This window comes from Ooceraea biroi, chromosome 4, assembly GCF_003672135.1.
Source record: "Ooceraea biroi isolate clonal line C1 chromosome 4, Obir_v5.4, whole genome shotgun sequence".
Lineage (NCBI taxonomy): Eukaryota > Metazoa > Arthropoda > Insecta > Hymenoptera > Formicidae > Ooceraea > Ooceraea biroi.
In genome coordinates this window covers 1616978-1634793 of record NC_039509.1, presented here as the reverse complement: position 1 = coordinate 1634793, position 17816 = coordinate 1616978, and the positions used below count along the sequence as shown (strand labels likewise).

General features: G+C 41.6%; 2 protein-coding genes across 3 annotated transcripts; both read right to left on the bottom strand.

Annotated features, from left to right (window-relative positions):
* Nucleotides 1–322: 322 nt before the first annotated feature.
* Nucleotides 323–13234, bottom strand: LOC105285602 (ataxin-7). 2 transcript variants are annotated; one of them, XM_011349888.3, is made up of 6 exons: nucleotides 12668–13234; nucleotides 11547–11603; nucleotides 11290–11394; nucleotides 9879–10750; nucleotides 8845–8895; nucleotides 323–8753 (listed from the first exon to the last, which is right to left on the bottom strand). In XM_011349888.3, exons 1-6 carry the CDS (start codon nucleotides 12750–12752, stop codon nucleotides 7914–7916), a joined length of 2010 nt encoding a protein of 669 aa, XP_011348190.1. In that variant the 5' UTR covers nucleotides 12753–13234; the 3' UTR covers nucleotides 323–7913. The 2 variants fall into 2 exon arrangements, with proteins under 2 accessions (XP_011348190.1, XP_011348191.1); XM_011349889.3 differs by lacking the exon at nucleotides 8845–8895 and having other exon boundaries at nucleotides 12668–13233.
* Nucleotides 13235–13782: 548 nt separating this feature from the next.
* On the bottom strand, nucleotides 13783–15417 carry LOC105285601 (paraneoplastic antigen Ma6E). Its single transcript, XM_011349887.3, has 2 exons — nucleotides 15278–15417; nucleotides 13783–14846 (listed from the first exon to the last, which is right to left on the bottom strand). Exons 1-2 carry the CDS (start codon nucleotides 15278–15280, stop codon nucleotides 14187–14189), a joined length of 663 nt encoding a protein of 220 aa, XP_011348189.2. The 5' UTR covers nucleotides 15281–15417; the 3' UTR covers nucleotides 13783–14186.
* Between the last annotated feature and the right edge of the window lie 2399 nt (nucleotides 15418–17816).

The following is a 17816-nucleotide window of genomic DNA, read 5'->3' as shown; positions in this document are numbered from 1 at the left end:
TGCATGACCGTCGTGTCCTTTCACGATGGACGCGCGACGTACGTATCGCTCTTTCTTGCGGCGAGTTTTACGAAGAACCGCCGCGCACAGATTCGATCATTCCTTTTATATCGAACTTTCGTTCTCGCCCATTACCTTCACTTTTCACGCTATATGCTGGGCTGCACTCTGAGTATGCCCACCATTTCTTAAAAATTGTCATGTACTTTTACTCTGTTTAATTCGTTTTAATAGGTTTCTTGAGGGAAAATAATGTATAAATTAATATAGATCATGCATGAATGAAAAAGAAAAAAGATCGTTGAGGGGATCAATGACAGAATTGTGATTCAGGTTGTTTTATTTCCAAAGCTTTTATGCACATGTAACGATCAACTGTGTAACAATACTGTTCCTGGTGATCGTAAAGGAGGTTCCCTCTCTCTCTTTTTCTCTCTCTCTCAATGCACACTGTCGCACGAGACACTCGATTCTCCGCTTCCACAGTCATAGTTTCTCTCGCTCTCCCTCTCTTACTTGTCGCGATATAAAGTAGTCAAGAATTAAATGGCTATCTGTCGTATATATATTATATAGAGAATATACCCTATGGTTTCGTTACATGTGGCTTTTTCTGTGTAATCGAACGGCGAGCCTCGCGAAAATCGCTCGTACAATAAATCGTCGCGTAATACTGCTCCAACTGTCTCGAGTAAACGTACCGGAAACGCGCATCTATGTTAACATCCACAGACATTCTCGACAAAAGTGAGGAAAAGGAAGTTTAAGTGACGTTCATACAAGATTAGTCCGACTCGGATCAGAGTGCATCCGACAAAATTCACACCACGACGTTCGGCTTATATTATTATAATATAATCGATTATCTCTTGGCGATATAGGATTAACTCATCGAGCATGATCGAGGTCAGGCGGTAGGAGTTTGCTTACCGACACTCTTCGGCATCCGCCTCGCGCCTCTTAACATTAAAATTTTACAGTAATACTTTTTTGAGTAGTGAATCGCGCGGAAAGCGTTATGGGATACGTGAATCTCCTTACGCGAATAGGAATTTCCACTCTTAGGAATATACGTAATGTCTGAAAAATTCGCTCGTTCCTCTCGCACTGGAATACTTTCAGATTCTGTCTGTCCTATCAACGCGAACGACACGTCAACCCTCGCGGTGAACGGAAAAACGCATGTCCATTCTGTTTTACTCTACGAAAATCGCAAGTACGCACTCGTCCCGCGATTCGCGTGTACCAGGGATCCCCCCGCGGGATAAAAATATTGCTCGTCGAAATAAATATACAGAATATATATATATTATAGAGATTCTTTGGAGAATTGACTTCGGTAATTTTCTGCACCCCCAGAAAATTCGGTTCTGTGAAGGATCCTCCGCGCGGAAACGCGAGACCCGTGCAGACTCCGGAGAGACGTATTGCTTGTTGAGACGTGAAGTAATAAAAAAGCGATCGTCTAGAAAACTTACAAAAGTGTATCGTGCAATAAACACGGACGTTCGAAGTACGTGTACTCGTCGACGTTTGTATCGCGGACATCTCGACTCGTGCTCGTGGGAGGAATCGATCATTTGGGGAGAAAAGGTGTTTATTGTACAAGCCCTTTCAATGGCGATCGGCTAGCAATAACAGCGATTATGGGAAGGAATTACGTGATTCACAAACACGCTAAATACCTGAGAAGAACGTGATCACGAGCGCTAGCGAGCCGAGTCGTGCTCCGCCCATTCGTATCATTCCAGTTTTCCTTACAGTGACATTACAGTGTGCTGCTTAATGATGGAAACGTCGATATTATCTACGTAAAAGTCGAAGACCTTCGCATGGGCCTACGGCGAAGACCTTACGGGACGAGAACACCGCACACGCGTTAAAAAAGTAAAAGTGTAAGCGGTCACATCGAACGCTTTCTCTCGCTACGAGCGTATTGCGCAATTTTCAAATTGATATTCGGTGTAATCGCTTAGCGTTTCAGAAACATCGCCTAAATGTGCATATGAAGAGGTGTCAAAGGTCGTGTATGACTGAGAAATCGCTTCGCTTTCCGTATACGAACCGTAGTAAACATTCAGTTGACTGTATGTCGTTTATCAGCCAAAGCTTAAAAAAGGTTGGATAAGCATGAGATTTAAGAGACTTTTATTAATTTTTACGCTTATTAATTTTTTTTCGCACGATAAATTAATAAGTAAAGTAGAAGACAGTTTCAATTTTGACGAAAGCTATCAGTAAATTAGCAACAATAGCATAAAATATTTTAAATGTGAACAGTTAAATTTAGGTTTCATGAATAATATATATTTTTCTTTTTACAAAAGATTCTTTTGATTCGATAATATGATGCTAATGATAGGATTAATTTTAATATCATATCAATCTTTAAAAGATACTGCACCACCAAGTATCTCATATATATTTCCGCGTCTAATTTGAATAATTTTTAATAATTATTTTCTACGCACACGCACGATTAAATCAGTTTATAAATACTGAAAAGATATTCTATAAACAAATTTTTGCGTAAAATGCACGCTGATCGATTCTCATACCACCAACGAATGCAGTACATATGTTATACACTGAAAAATCATCATTGAATAAGGATGATCCTTCGGGTATTACGTTCCCTTGGTCAATCTATGGTCTCTCTACGTATTTACGTAACTTCGACCACGAGGATAAAGGGAGCAATAAAAGTATGCATATATTTTAGTTGGTGGCAACGACCTAGACAGACTATCCCGAAAATAATGTATGTCAGCAGCAGCACTCTATTCTCGTAAGGATTTAGGATTAATCTTCAGTTAGGCGAGAAATATAATGTTGCTACTGAGTTTCTCTTCTCGTCTTTTAAATCGATTAAAAGATATGTATAAAACGCAACTTTTTTTTAAAGAATTTATATGATTAATTTCTTCAGAAACACGTAGAGAGAACATCCTCACAGATTAGATGAATCCCACTAATATCTTGAATCCGTTGCGCGAGTGACGTTTTAATAAAGTTTGTACATTAATAATAGATAGCGGGATTACGAAATCACATGGTACAATCTCAAATACTCGGTAATTATACACGTCGCACTAATCGAATAATCATTACAACACATCGATAATACGACATAATCGAAATATCGCACAATATTTACAGTGATTGATATGTGGTAACAAGCAACAGTATGCATGATGCCATGCAAACCTGTACCAGCCTCACGTCTCTAATCTCATCGCACGAAAGTTCATTTAGCTACACGCACGCGTGGAAGAAACAAGAAATAAATCTACGAATGGGTATGAGGTAAGCGGACAAATGAAAAGAGATCGGGATTTACAAATAAATATAAAACATATATTTAAATTAAATGCCACAAAATATCTTGCTTTGCGATAAATTCGGAGTAATTTTTCTCTTTCGTTTTTTCTTAAATTCACCACGTAAAATTACAGTGTCAAAGAAACAAACAGATCAATCATTCATCATTCTGACGGTAACGTGCACATGTTTTCAGCAACATGATAAAGCAATACACCACCGGTTGGAAATTAAGTGAACATTATACCTCGCTACTTTGAGAAGAAATCTGTACAAAAAGAATTCGCTAGAAATCATCGACATTCTAAATTCGACGGATGAGTCCCTTCCCCCTCATCAATATATCAGTCTTAATCAATTTGCCGTGTATCATCCGCCGCACCACAGTTTCACGCGCGGATTCGTTAGAATAATTAAAACATTATTCGCTTTCTGCAGTACGCACGCACACGCTAACGAAGTAAGCGGAAGTCGAGTCGAAGAAAAGATACAATTGTCAAGTCGCTTCTCTCTTTCTTTTCTCTCTTTCTTCGTTCTCTTTGTCTTAGAATAAAATGGAACTTTCTTAGGTAATGTCGAAGTGATTCGATCTGTGTTTCACTTTCACACAGAAAGCAAGTGAATTAAGAAAACTTTACGCACTTTTTTTTCGAATTTAGAAATGATTTAGAATTTTACTTTCTTCTAGTCCTTTCTCCAGTCAGTAATAATTAAAGAAAGAACATTTTTATTTATTGTATTTTAATTCTGACTAGGAAATTAATGTGCTTTGACGACAGAAATTTAAAAAATTCTTAAGAATCATGAAAACTGTTTACGATTTCGTAAATGCGAAAATTTCATAATTCTCAATTCTTCGCGTAAAATGTTTCTTCCGAACTACTTCCACGATTCATAATTCACTAATTTTTTAAAAGGACTGATTCAAAGTGATGCAGCCAGCACCGGTCGACGCTCTCTGATCTTCATTTCGACAACTATGAGAAACGCGAAAGCTCCCAGAACACGAATGCTCCTTCACACACATGTAGCTTACAATTAATAAAATTATTATTGTTAACTCGCTCAGTCGTGGAACATACTGTATTATTGCTCTGCGGGATAGTGAATGATGGAAAATCCGATCGTCGAGTCACTCTCGACTGGGAAGCAAGTTCTCTTTAACTTATCATATCTCGGAACCCCTCGGAACGCACTGGTATGATCCCGTCTCGTGCCGAGCAATGAACACAAATTCAGATGGTGGTACACATGCACAGAAATGGTTTTTAAGGAAAACTGCGAAACTGTAGCTGCCCGATTCTCATCATTTTTAATAGGCGAAGCTCGGCATCGATAGTGTCGCATTTAGCGTTAAATGTGGCTGCGCGATTATCATTTCGGATGACCACAGAGGACCACGATTAATGCTAAATACGCCAGCACAGAGCTTCATGCCTACGAGTTCCAGCGGGATCCTTTCCTTCCTTCCTTTATCGTTCGCACAGTTACATGTATGTTACATGTTATTACACACCCTTACACAACTAACTGCGGCTAATTGATGTCCGTAGGTACACGGGTAATTAATTAATTAATTAATTGCTCTTACACGATTTATGTACAAGTTATCACGGTATTCAGGTAGCCAAAAGAGGATCAGCGGCGACGGTGTGAAGCATCGCTTTGTGTGTACTGCGCAATAATCGAGGAAAATTCAAGGGCCTTCTGTTATCTGATATTAAACGTGACGCGTACGTGACGTATCCCACCCCTCTGCCTCCTCGTCCAAACAATGATTATCGCAAGCTGGCCTAATTTCTTTTTCTTCTCCTAATTTTCTCACTACGCTCGTTAATAAAGGAATTCGTTCGTCAACACGAGCACAATTAAGCGGAATAACGCAGATTAGATCTCCATTATTAGTGTTTCCTTTCTTCCTCTAATAAAGGATAAGGCGAAATCGACGAGAGACGGCACGAAAACGCTCTTACGCACAGACGCTTACACACACACACATACACATACGCACACGTACACGAGCGCATCTCTTGTCAGGAAAAGAAAGAAATCGCAACGCGTTACGCAGTTTTCTGCCGCCGAACACATAGAGACACATGTACAATTATTCTACTAGTCGTTAACAGTTAAATATCACAATCTATGATAAGAAGTTCGCGTATATGCGTCCTGCCGCAATCGCTACTAGCTTAGTCGCGCGCCCTTCTCCGCCCTCTTCTCCAAGGGAGGAAACTGTAGTGCGCGGAGATGCAAAAATCAACGAGTACGTATAAAAATAAATAATTGTCTTGGATTAAACATAGCGGGATCGCGTAGCTCAATAATCTGTTGGTTCGGAGCTGTGCGAAAACCCACGTGGTTACGCTTACGACCTGCTCGATTAACGATCGATCATCTGTATCAGAATGATAAAGAGGAACAAATTTACATCACAATTTTAGCAAAAAATCGAAATTTGAACAATTCTGTCAATTCACATATCACTCATTAGAATGCCATGTACTGATAGATACATTATGTTGAAATAATGTATAATTACATTGTTCATAATCAGCGTCAGGTTTAATTAGTATAATAATGATTGATCGCACCGTGCAGTCGCTCGCGCCGCGTAGATTCACGCGTATACAATTCTGTTAATAAATTCGCATCCGTGAGTGGAGACGAGTTCTGAATTGGCTATTATTGAGAGGACCAGTGGACAGGAGCAGATTTGTCACAATTTTGCGAAACGCTCAAAGACCATCCACTTTTGCTAGATTAAGATCGATAGAATTCAGCTTGTGTCCACTGGCTCTTTCAATTTATACACCGAGACGCAATTCACGCGAAAGAAACGATTCTTCTTGTCATCTGTATTTACGTCGCAAACCGGTCTCATCCCGTCACGAAATCCAGCGACGCAGGATGAAGCCACGTTCGAAAATAAATCACACGGAGCTATGTATGATTTCTGTTAGAACCTGCTGCGAAAACGGTAAAAAAAAAAGAAGAAAGAAGCGGATATAACGTTAAATAAATGGCGCTTCATGTCCGGAGTACACACACACACATACGTAAAAGGTTTAAGAGATCGTGATCGATAAAAAATATATATATATGTATATGTATATACACACCGTATGTACAATCGAGGCTCGCTGCACGCCGTTCACGTTACGGGGGAGAGAAGTCCTTTTTTTTTCTTCTTTTTTCCTATGCAAATACCGTGTATGTAGCCAACGTTAAATACTTTTCTATGTACAATATGAAACAAGTAGTGTGATAATCTGTGATCTATGTACAAAATTCAATGAATAAAAAGAAGATGCGGAATGCACGGCAGCATTCTGCACTTAGAACAATCACGTGCTCATCATAATTTTATCGCTCAAGAGGATTCCATGGGCAAACTCTTCATTCGATAAAGCTTTTGGAGTCTGGTAACGTGCAGCAATTTATAAAGAATATACTCAATCTGGATTCCAAAAGTATAAAAATTACAAGAGGGTATCCCCTCGAATCATGATGCAGCTTGTTGAAAGAGGATCTTAACTCCTCGAAACGTCTACACGGCAATACGAGTAACAAAAATAACTCACGATGCCGTGTCTAATAATTTCAAAAAATTTCGATAACCGAATAAAAATTATGAATGAATCTACTAGAACGTAGGCGTGCTGCAATCAAAAGGGAATTACATTCATCCGACAAGAACGTTCAATTTTTTCGAATTGCAACATAGCATGGATATAATACCCCCCTATGCCAAACGCAAAATTTCTATTTGAAAGAGCACCTTCCAGGAATTACTTAATAATGAGCTCCCAAGCCTTGTAATCACAAGCGAGGAAGCTGTGTGACGCGCGTCGCTAAAAAGAGAGAATAGGAATGTTCTGCAGCGTCACAAGCAGTACAATATAAGTCACACAAACGGCACACAATATACTGCGAAAATCCTGTGCAGAAATGTTAGAAACGGTACCGCGGTTACATTCATTCGTTCATGATTAAAATTGCACACTCATTCGCGCTCTCTTTTTCTCCTACGTTATAAATCCCGCGAGCAAACCAAAGTGGGATACACATCGACCCTTTCTTTCCTTTTCTTTGTCAAGTTCCTTGAGTTCAGGTACACGTCCAGACACGCGATCGTCATGGACCACCGGTCGGCTGGTCTGCCACGGCGATCGACATGCTCGTGAACTGAGGCTGAAAAAACTTTGGCGCTACGCTAGAGCGAATAGTCGCATTACGCTTAAACGCGATGTAAACGAACATCTTCCAAGATGCTGTTCAGGGCGTCCAGGTGGACAAACGTATGCCATTTACTCCATTTGCGCCGGCTTGGTCGCGCACGAGGATACTCGTCACTCGTACGCGCAGTACTCACATCGTGGCAATAGCAGAAAGAACAAGAACACCTTCCCTCCTCGACGGGCTGCGGACGCGACATCAGCGGCGACGGAGCCGACAACGACGACGATGATGACGACGACTAGGATGACGACGATGTGGGCGGCGATGACGAAGAAGATCTCGCGAGAGGAAGGAGGTAGACAAGTGACGCCCGCGGCGCACGGTCCTCAGCCCGGGGTGGGTGGGGTCTTGTGTCAGTGAATATTGAAGTTGTACTGCTTGCGGCTGGACGAGATACGAAGCCACCGGGTGACCGCCAGTGGCTCTGGGTGACAGTTCGACCAGGATATGTCGCCGAAATGCGGATACGGCGACGACGTAGTCGTCGCCTCCACTTGAATCGACGCTGACGTAGAGAAGTCCTGGGACGGCTGGCACGAGGACAGATCCATGTGCTGCGATTTGTACCTCTTATGCTGCCGTGACGACACCGGACTCGCGTGGTTCAGCCTCTTGCCGTTGATCTGACTGGCATGTTGCTGCTCCAACTGTTCCATCGGTTCGAACAGGCTCAGATTCGGCATGGAGGCTTGTATCTGCTGGTAATTCCTGGACGCAACGGACGATTGCGAGTGGCTGTTCGATCGTGGCTGCATCTGCATCACTAGCTGCGACTTGGCGTCCTTCGCAGCAGAATAGACGGGCGAGTACATGGACATGGCTTCGGCATCGATGTCCACGGGGGTCTCACCCTCAAGTACCGTAGCAACAACCGTAGGCGGTTGTACGCAAGCAGCTGGCAGTGGTGCCGGCACAACTGGCATCGCGGACGTCGTGGTGGTGTTCGGTATCAAGGTGGCCACCGGTGATTCCTCGCTGTTGACGCCGGGTAGCGGAGACAACGACGGTAACATCACAGATATCGGTGTCATCATCGAGCCCGACTGCTGCTGGTGTGGGTGCTGCTGCTGCTGCTGATGTTGCTGTGGTTGTTGCTGCGACACGCTGCCCCCGGCAATGGTAGAGTTGACCACCAGTGTGGACTCTAGATTCCGCAACTCCTCTGCGTTGGCGAAGTCCTCTTCGAGTTTTGTCTAAAAAAGAGAAGTGTTGGTGATTAGTAGACTAAGAACCATAGAGTATGAAGAGGTGGCGCTTAAGTGCCCAAAAGAAACCATGCCTTACAGGTTGGGTGGAGCCATGCGGGGCCAGACACCGATAAAGCATATCAACAGCCTGCAATAACAAAAACAAAAAACAAGTATCAACCGACACCCTCTGCCTTTGCTTTTGCGCGCGCTAGCTCATCGTCGCGTCAACGCTGACTTGACTGGGTCGATCGATCCATGTTTGTCAGCAGAATCGCACAATTCTTTAGCTTTAACTCTTTTAATCTCTACTTTGGCCTTTTTTTGTATATAAAATTAATCTAGAGAAAGTTTATTTTCATGTAACAAAAGTACTGAAAAATTGTGCTTTTTAGCAACAGAAAGTATTCAGAACTGTTTAGCTATTTAACTCTGTGACAGATATAATTCTATGGTGCACATCTACAAATTTTTTTCCTCTTAATTCTGATTTCCTAGAACTCACTAGAAGTTTTTGGATTCTTAAAACGCTAGTATGCAATAATATTACAATAATTTTTAAGTTCTTTGGCTCGACCAAGACAAAAATCTCTTTTAACGAATGATACTTTAACTTCATCTTCTTCAACTTAATTTCTCAATGTCTAACATTATAACGGTACACAGAAATGAAAGTTCTTCTCAAAGCGCAATGCAAAATAAGAAAGAGGATCATCATGCACACTGTCTCAAAACTCATCGTAAGGTAACACAATAATTTTGAACGGAAGTGAGGCAGTCATAAATCTCTCACACACATCTTCGTCGAATGCGGGAAAAATATAATAAATTAGCAAATTATGCACAGCTGTATCTTTTGATTCGAGTACTACTCGAACGAGATTCTCCGCCTCAACCACGATCAAACCGAAACTTTCATTTCGTCATTGCGCCAGCAACCTCGTCCTCCTGTCGGAGGTTGCTTGTGCAGTGGAGACTAATCGTAACATTAACACAATGTAATGGCAAATGGAGGAATCACACTGGTGGAATCACTACAGAGAGAGAGGACCATCAAGGAGAGGAACGTGTATGAAAAGATCCAAGATACAATATCGTGAGAACAAAAAAAAAGAACAATCGTTTGCTTACCTTTGGCAGTGGATACTCGTCTGGCAACGATAATACGGGTGGTGAACTTGGCGCTTCCGGCTCGACAATGGATACTGGGGTGTTGGGGGCGTGGGGATTGTTTAGGCTGGACGCGACCGAGGAGGACACGGTGACGGCGCCAGCAACCGTCACCTTCGTTGTCTGCCGGCTGCTGCTGCCGCTGTTCGGTTGCTCCTTCGCGGCGCGGTGTTCCGCGAGGAGCTTGTCGAAGGTTTTACTGCGGCCGCCAACTATTCGGCGCATCGAAACGGTGTGCGCCTTGCACGTGAGCGACCTGGTGCAGGGTTTGCCGGTCTCGTCGATCTGGACACCACAGTGCCGATCGGGATCGTACTCGCGGTCCTTGAGTAGCGAGCGATCCGTTTTAAGTCTCTTACGGCGCGGTTGGCCACTACTTCCGTTACCACTGATGACGGGACTTTTCCCCGCACTGCCGCCGCTCGTCGACGCGACGGTGATATTCGAGGGGCCGGCCACATTACAGGAGGTAGTACTGGTCTGCACCGGGATCGATTCGAGGGGCGATCGGGGTGACGAAGAGATCGACAAGGTGTTACCTACAGACAGGCTTGTCTGATCTGTAGTACGTTTCACACTTGCGTGATTCAATTTCGTGCCGATGACGGATATCGAAGAAGATGCAGTGGAAGTAGAAGTAGTGGTAGAAGAAGATGATGATGAAGACGATAACGATAATAATGATGATGCTGATGACGCTGTTGAAGGAGATGGGGACGATTGGGTAGTTTTCTTCAGCTTGGACACCTTACAGTAGGGAATTTTCACGGATGGTTTCGTGGTCGGGGTAGGAGGTGGCGGAAAATTCGCCGTGCCGGAAGAATGGCGACTCTCTGTGACAAAATAGAAGTTGTGTGTTCATAAATTACGTTTGCAAGTATGTATACATAATGTAAATAGCTATTAAATGAGTTGAGAATCTTTAGATAAATTTAATGCGTCTACCAGCATCAAATTACAAATGAAATTATGTTTTGTGTATTGTTTATAATAGCATTAAAACTGTTTTCTCACAAAAAAATGATAATCTAAATCTTAACTTTTAAATTGAGTTAATTAATATTAAATTGAGTTAATTACAATCTTGACGCATGCATAAATCAATAGATGTCTGTGGATACATTAATAGATTAAAATTCTCTGTCATTTTGCAGTTAAATTTTATCATAATTTTGGATGCTACCAACATAATAAAAGTATAATCAAGCTGATTCATATTTATATATCTGCATAGAATAATAATTGATATATTTTGGAATAATATTGTGCACAGTTAGTGGATCTATATTTTTGGTTTCCTCAAATATGAAACAGCTTAATTAAATTTTATTTAGAGCGACATAAATTAATGCATAAATGCATGAATACGTACCCATATGTTGAATAAGAGCTTGTGGTTTCACTATGGCATCGCATATTTCACATACCACTCCGTAAAAAGTGTCTCTCTCGGGACAGAAGCCATATAGGTCGATATCTGAAAAATATTTTATTACATTAATATAACAAATACATATAAATAATAATAAATACAGAGAAGAGACAAAAGATACTACAGGATTATCCATTATTGTTATTATTTTAGACTGATGCATATATATTGAGATAAATTAACACACAGACAATTACCTTCTACAGCAAGACGTGTGACTGAGCTTGATGGTTGAGTTTCTGTTTCCTCATCACCTGAAAGACACATTATAGTTTTAGCTTTACACCACATATACCATTATTTAATATGAAATAATTTATTTTAAAAGAATAAATGCTTTTGATTGATTTATATACTATTTATATACTAATATAAGGTTTCACATTCCACATAGATAGATATATACACACAGTACATTTATATAAAATACATTTATAATAAAGTTTTGTGTCATTTACTTATATTTTAATACTGTATGCTAATGCAAAGCATTATATGCATATACCACTAGTAGAGCATTATTTACATATAAAACATTTTTTTATTTAAAAAATGGACATATTTGACAAAACTGTTTTAATTATTCAAAATGAGTTCTGTTTGAGACAAGTAATCCAACCCCTAAACAGAAATGTGAAATAAAGAACACAACTTTATAGACAAGTGAGTTTTATTATTTTATTTACATCTTGTACAGGAAATGCAGCTAATTGCAGCTGCTACACAGAACTCCTGCGATAATGAAATTCGAGAGAAGGAAGCGCGCGCGCGCGTCTGAATTGTATATGTTACATGTATATATGTGTTTCTTTTCTTTTTCTCCCTCTCTCGTTTCTTTCAACATTTGCTGTGTCGGACTTATCAGATCAAAGAAAGATGCGACAAGAAAAGGGCGTTCTCTCTCTCTCTCTCTCTCTTTCTCGCGAAAAGTCAATCTGCCGATTGTTTTCTACTCCGTTCAAAGAGCGTGCGCGCTCGTTCGAATTACATAATTCTCAGTCCTGAAAATCATGTGGCGATGATCCACGCCAACGATACAACGGGGGCGCGGAGGGGGGGCACGCGGCGCGATTAATCACGGCACGTCTGTCGCTCCCCCGTGCCGCAGATGCACCGTACACAACAACACCCCCTTCGACGTTGCCCCCCGCGCGCCGCGCGCCGCGTATCGCGTGTCGCGCTGCCTGCCGACCGTCAGCCGGACAAAGGAGCGTCGAAGTGAGGTTAGGTACGCGCACCCCCGACGCCCGTGGCCCATCGTGGCCGCGGGCGTGCGGTGTTCGGTGGCGTCGCGATGGACAGATTAAAGCGCACTTACTCAGCGGCTTGTCACGTCCGATTCTTTCGATCCAGCTGGACCAGGGCTGGCCGTGAAAGAATGTTGGGCTGTCACTTCCCGACATTGCCAGTGGCGCTCGCGTTCCGAGTGAAACACGGCGCGGTCCTCGCGTGTGTATAGCGTGGCGAGAGTGTTTTTCGGGGACGGGACCGCGTGGACTGTCAGGCGCGGCGCGGCGGCACTACACCTCCCGGTATATCCACCACCACCACCACCACCAACCCCTCTCGTTCCCTCCCCCGCGATCTCCGTCGTACGAGTCGTGTCGTCCGTGTGTGCGTGCCGCGCCACAGCCAGACGCATTTGCTTCTCCTCCGCCTTGCTCCTCCTTGTTCGCGGTCTCCTCCCGTCTGTCCGTCCGTCCGTTCACAGGGTCCGTCGTGAATGCGGTCGCGAGCGCACGTTGCGTGAAACGCGTTCCTCAAACGCGAATCTCGGCTGCTGTTTCGCGACTTCTACGACGCGTCGTCGTCGCGCGCCCGAAATGCCGCTCCGTCGAGTTTCCGCGTGGCTCTCCCTCGGCCACAGAGTACACACATACACACTTCCGTGCATCGCGTGCGCGCATGTCAAGCGCTGCGGATCCGTGCGTCGGCATTGGCCGGCCGCGGCCGTGACGTCACGCGCGCCATCGTGCGTACGCCAACGTGCGCACGGCTAATTGCCGGCGAACGAATCGTGCACGGCGCTGCTGCGCGCGGCTCATTGGTGTGCCGACCGTCCCGCATGATGGGTGGTTTACTTTTTGCGTTACCAGCGCTACTCTTGGACGATGTCATTCACACGCATGACTTCATTGATAAAATTGCGTTGCTCACATGTCACGAAGGTTGCGGTCCGATTCGGACGTTTCAGCTTCGGAATAATTTCTCTTTTTTTTTTTCTTTCAAATAAAAAGAAGAATTGATAGTGTCTCGAAGCATTTGGAGCATCAACTGGACCGGAGCTAAAATATTATCATTTGACTCAATTTTTTTGTGGAGTAATTAAATATATTTATTTTCGAATTATTTTAAAAGAGAAGGTTTCAATATTAAATTTAATTTTAACTCTTTTGTTACGAAGAATATTACGATAGTAAAAAGATAATGCAGTTTTCTCAAAATAAATGTTTATATTTTTGCAAATGCTGAAATTAATTTTTCTAATCGAAATTATGTAATTCTAGCTGTTTTTCTGTTTTCACATATAACATTTTGACGACTAATTCTATTATACAAAGACACATTTTCGTCATAGAATAGCTCGTACAATCATATAATATTCACTTCTGAATGCGACCGAATTTCACATATAATCGAGTAATCGGATCGATATAATAATAATCTTGAGTGACAACTCTTTGTGGATTAATATAACTTTCTCAACGAGTCAAACTCTGACTAGGAATAACCGCTGTCGTCAGCGGTCGTGAATATCTTACGTTCTATCGTTAAAAAAATGCTTAAATTTACAGTCTTGTCGATTGCGTCAATTTTCAATCTGTTCATTTTTTATTTTAACCAGCGAAGAACGCTCTCGTGTTTGGTTGCGTCTCAGGAGGCTGGGCGGGGTTGCTCTGGTCACCGCGATGCGCCTGGATCGCCTGCCAGTTCAGGTACCAGAAGGGTTGCTTGTCCCTTGGCCAGGTCTTGATCCTGTTTATCAGGTTGATGTCGCCCTGAGCATCGATTGGTAGATCGAGTGGGTTTATCGTAGTCGTGGTGGTTGAAGCAGCTGCAAATGCGTCAGCATCGACTCGGCTGTTCAACGGAACTCCAGCAGCAACTGGCTGGATTCCTTGGCCTGCTTGGTCTACTTGGCCTGCTTGGCCTGCTTGTCCTGCTTGTCCCGCTTGGTTTGCTTGGTCTATTTGGCCTGCTTGGCCTGCTTGTCCCGCTTGGTTTGCTTGGTCTATTTGGCCTGCTTGGCCTGCTTGGTTTGCTTGGCCTGCTTGATCTATTTGGCCTGCTTGACCTGCTTGGTCTATTTGGCCTGCTTGGCCTGCTTCATTTGCTTGGCCTGTTTGGTTTGCTTGGGCTGCCTGCTCCGCCGCTGCTCGTTCATCGAGATATTGAGGTAGAACCATGGGCAATCGGTTACTAGTACCAGCATGCCACGGTCGTTGTTGCGACTGCACCAAGCAGAACACAGTGACGAAGAGTACAATGTATTTGAGCTGTAATGTAATATAATGTAATTTAAAATGATTATATTAGAATGTTAGGATTTTTCTATATATATATATTTTTATCTAACACGAATTAATTAGAGCACACAATTTAAAGTAATAATTAAAAATGTTCAAATATAGTTGTAGGAAGAGATTCATACTAGAATACTAGATTCATACTAGAATTACTTATCATGAAATTGTAAGATTAATATGGATCACTGAACGTAAATATTGGATTACATAAATGGTAAATACACGCTATCAAATATAGTGATAATTTCTCAATGTAACGTTGATAACTCACGCTAATAATATTTCAACCACCGGCAAAAAGTGCAAGTTTTTATTCACAAAAATACTTTAATAAAAAAATGCAATTGTTCTTTTAGTAAGAATATGTAATATAGTGAAGAAAGATTTTCCTGATTACTTACCATAATTGCCAAGTATCTTGAAATGTCTAGCGATTTTAATAAACACACGATAATGTCACCAACTGTATCCAACGGTTCAAGTTCAACGATCGTACAATTTCACGTCCGGATCTGAAGTGCTGGTGTGGCAACCGTTGCTCCTGCTATATAAATCGGCCGGCTGTACCAAGATCCCCACTACGAAGACGAAGACGAGTCACGCGTGGATGGGAAACTTGACTGCAACTTCCCCCGGTTGCGGATTCGCGATATCTCATAGGATACAAAAGTTCTCCCGCGACGACGTGTACAAACTATCGTCTAGATAAGAAAGTGTTCCCTGTAAAAAAAAGCTGTGACGAATTTCCGAGCCGAGTTCCTCTGGGAAAACGACCTCACAGTTTATCGTGGCGATAAAGTTGTGTCGTCAATCGTCCTTTCGATCTTTGTTCATCCGTGGCGTGAGTTCCGCGATCAATAATCGATTTGCTAATTTTAAATTTGCATTAAATAATGAATGCTTTCTGTTCTTAGTTCGTCATTTAAAGAGCATGGAAAACAAAATTACTTTTATTATAATAATTTATTCTGCATGAGAGACTAAATATGAATAACTCAAATTTAGATCGTAGTGTACTAAAGTTATACTTTGTAATCAAGAAGCAAAACACATGTGACATGTGGACACGTGTTTGGCATTCAATAGATGCGTGATTATTTCATTTCAACCCATCATATCCGCAGTCACATAATTCGGCGATTCTTCAAATATACACAGATGTACATATATAAATTAATTAAAATTTACAAGAATGGTGCAAACAAATGCAAAATGTGGTCAGTGTGTCATAAATTCTCAATTATACTGTTATGAGACGTACCAACACGCGTTCCAATAAAAACTTGGTACGAAAAAGAAGACGGTCATGTTACAATCATCATTTTTGCATTAAGGAAAAGTAATGTGGCTATCACGCGATATTAATCTTGGCGATCATGACTCGTACATGCCGGTAACTCTTAATTTGTCTATAATCGCCAAGCGCGAATAATGAGTGAATCATCCCTGAGAAATGTATCCGAAAGATCACGATGTCAATTTCCTAAATTTACGATGTGCAACTGCAAAATTGGTGTTACCATTGAATTTCATGTTTATCCAATTTATCACTACATTTCGCGCCTATATTTATCGTGATATTTCCTTGTGGTTTGTAAACGAATATTTCGTCTCCGAGACCTTCAATAAAATTGATAAACTCACATTCTTAAGCGTCATTATGAAACCGCGGGCATTGTTCGAGGCCAAAGAGAGAGACACGCAAATTGTTTATTTGATGTGATAGTTATATGTTTGTCACGAAATAAAAATGCTCAATAAAAGTTGACAATTTCAAATGAATTTCAATCGTTAATTAAAATGTAATAACTCGATATGATATCGTGACCCTATGGAGACCCTTAAAAATCAACGATTTTCCATGCTCATGCATTTCCACTATTACATCCATGTCATAATCTGGAAGATAAGCAATATACTCGCTACTGCGAGGAGCAGACAAAAATTGGATGCGTGCATAGCAAGGTCGTGGCATAACAATCTTTATCATAGCACAAGAAAGAAATCTTCTTGGAAAATTATCTCAATATTTACAATTTCCAATCAATTTTTACAGATAAAGCTAAAGAGTCTCGCTCACTTTATGACAAAATGAAGGCAACCGTAAATAAAATCTCAAGCATTCGATTTATGCGGTATCTCTCGTATTTGCACGTTATACATACATCTGTCCAGGATATCCAATAAACCAGCGATTTGGTTTATTGGAATATATCTATATCGGAAATTCAATAAACGAGATGATTTCTCGTGAAGACAAATAAATATGGAATACATTTTTTTCGGTTGACTGAATCACAGGATTTTTTGCAGACGCCGAAATCTTGTCAGAGGACAAATATCGTTCTATAGATATTATATTATTTTTTCCCCAAGTTCAAGCAAGGTATGCGTTTATATAAAAGAAATAATTTCGCTATTTTATTACGATGTGTGTACTCATGGTTCCTATCGAGCATTCGCATGATAGGCACTAATTACGGCTATAATTACGCTATAATTACGTTATAATAGCGCAGACAATTAACAACGCAGTGGACGGAACGATGTAAAATTAGTACATCTTCCTCCTGAGATTTTCTCGGAATTGATTTTTCCCGACTTATATCCGACTCGAAGAAGAGAGACTCGCATCTCTATCGTCTCCGAGCGAATTCCAAGTTAACCGGCGAGGGAAAAAGAAATTTCGCTTCTTTTTACGGCAGTGGAACGTACGCCGGTACTCCCGGTGAAAGGCTCATCGCTTACGCTAATTATTAGTTTGGCCGGAATTCCTGTTCTGCTGCTGACGTATCAACGGGAATATCGAAGATATCAGCAGGCCTTAAGCTGCCGTTACGTGCTGCGATATTTTGGCAAGAACTTGAACGACGTGATACTGTATCAGATCTTTAATTGTCACGATAAATTATTTTATAGTAATATATAATTATGCCTGTG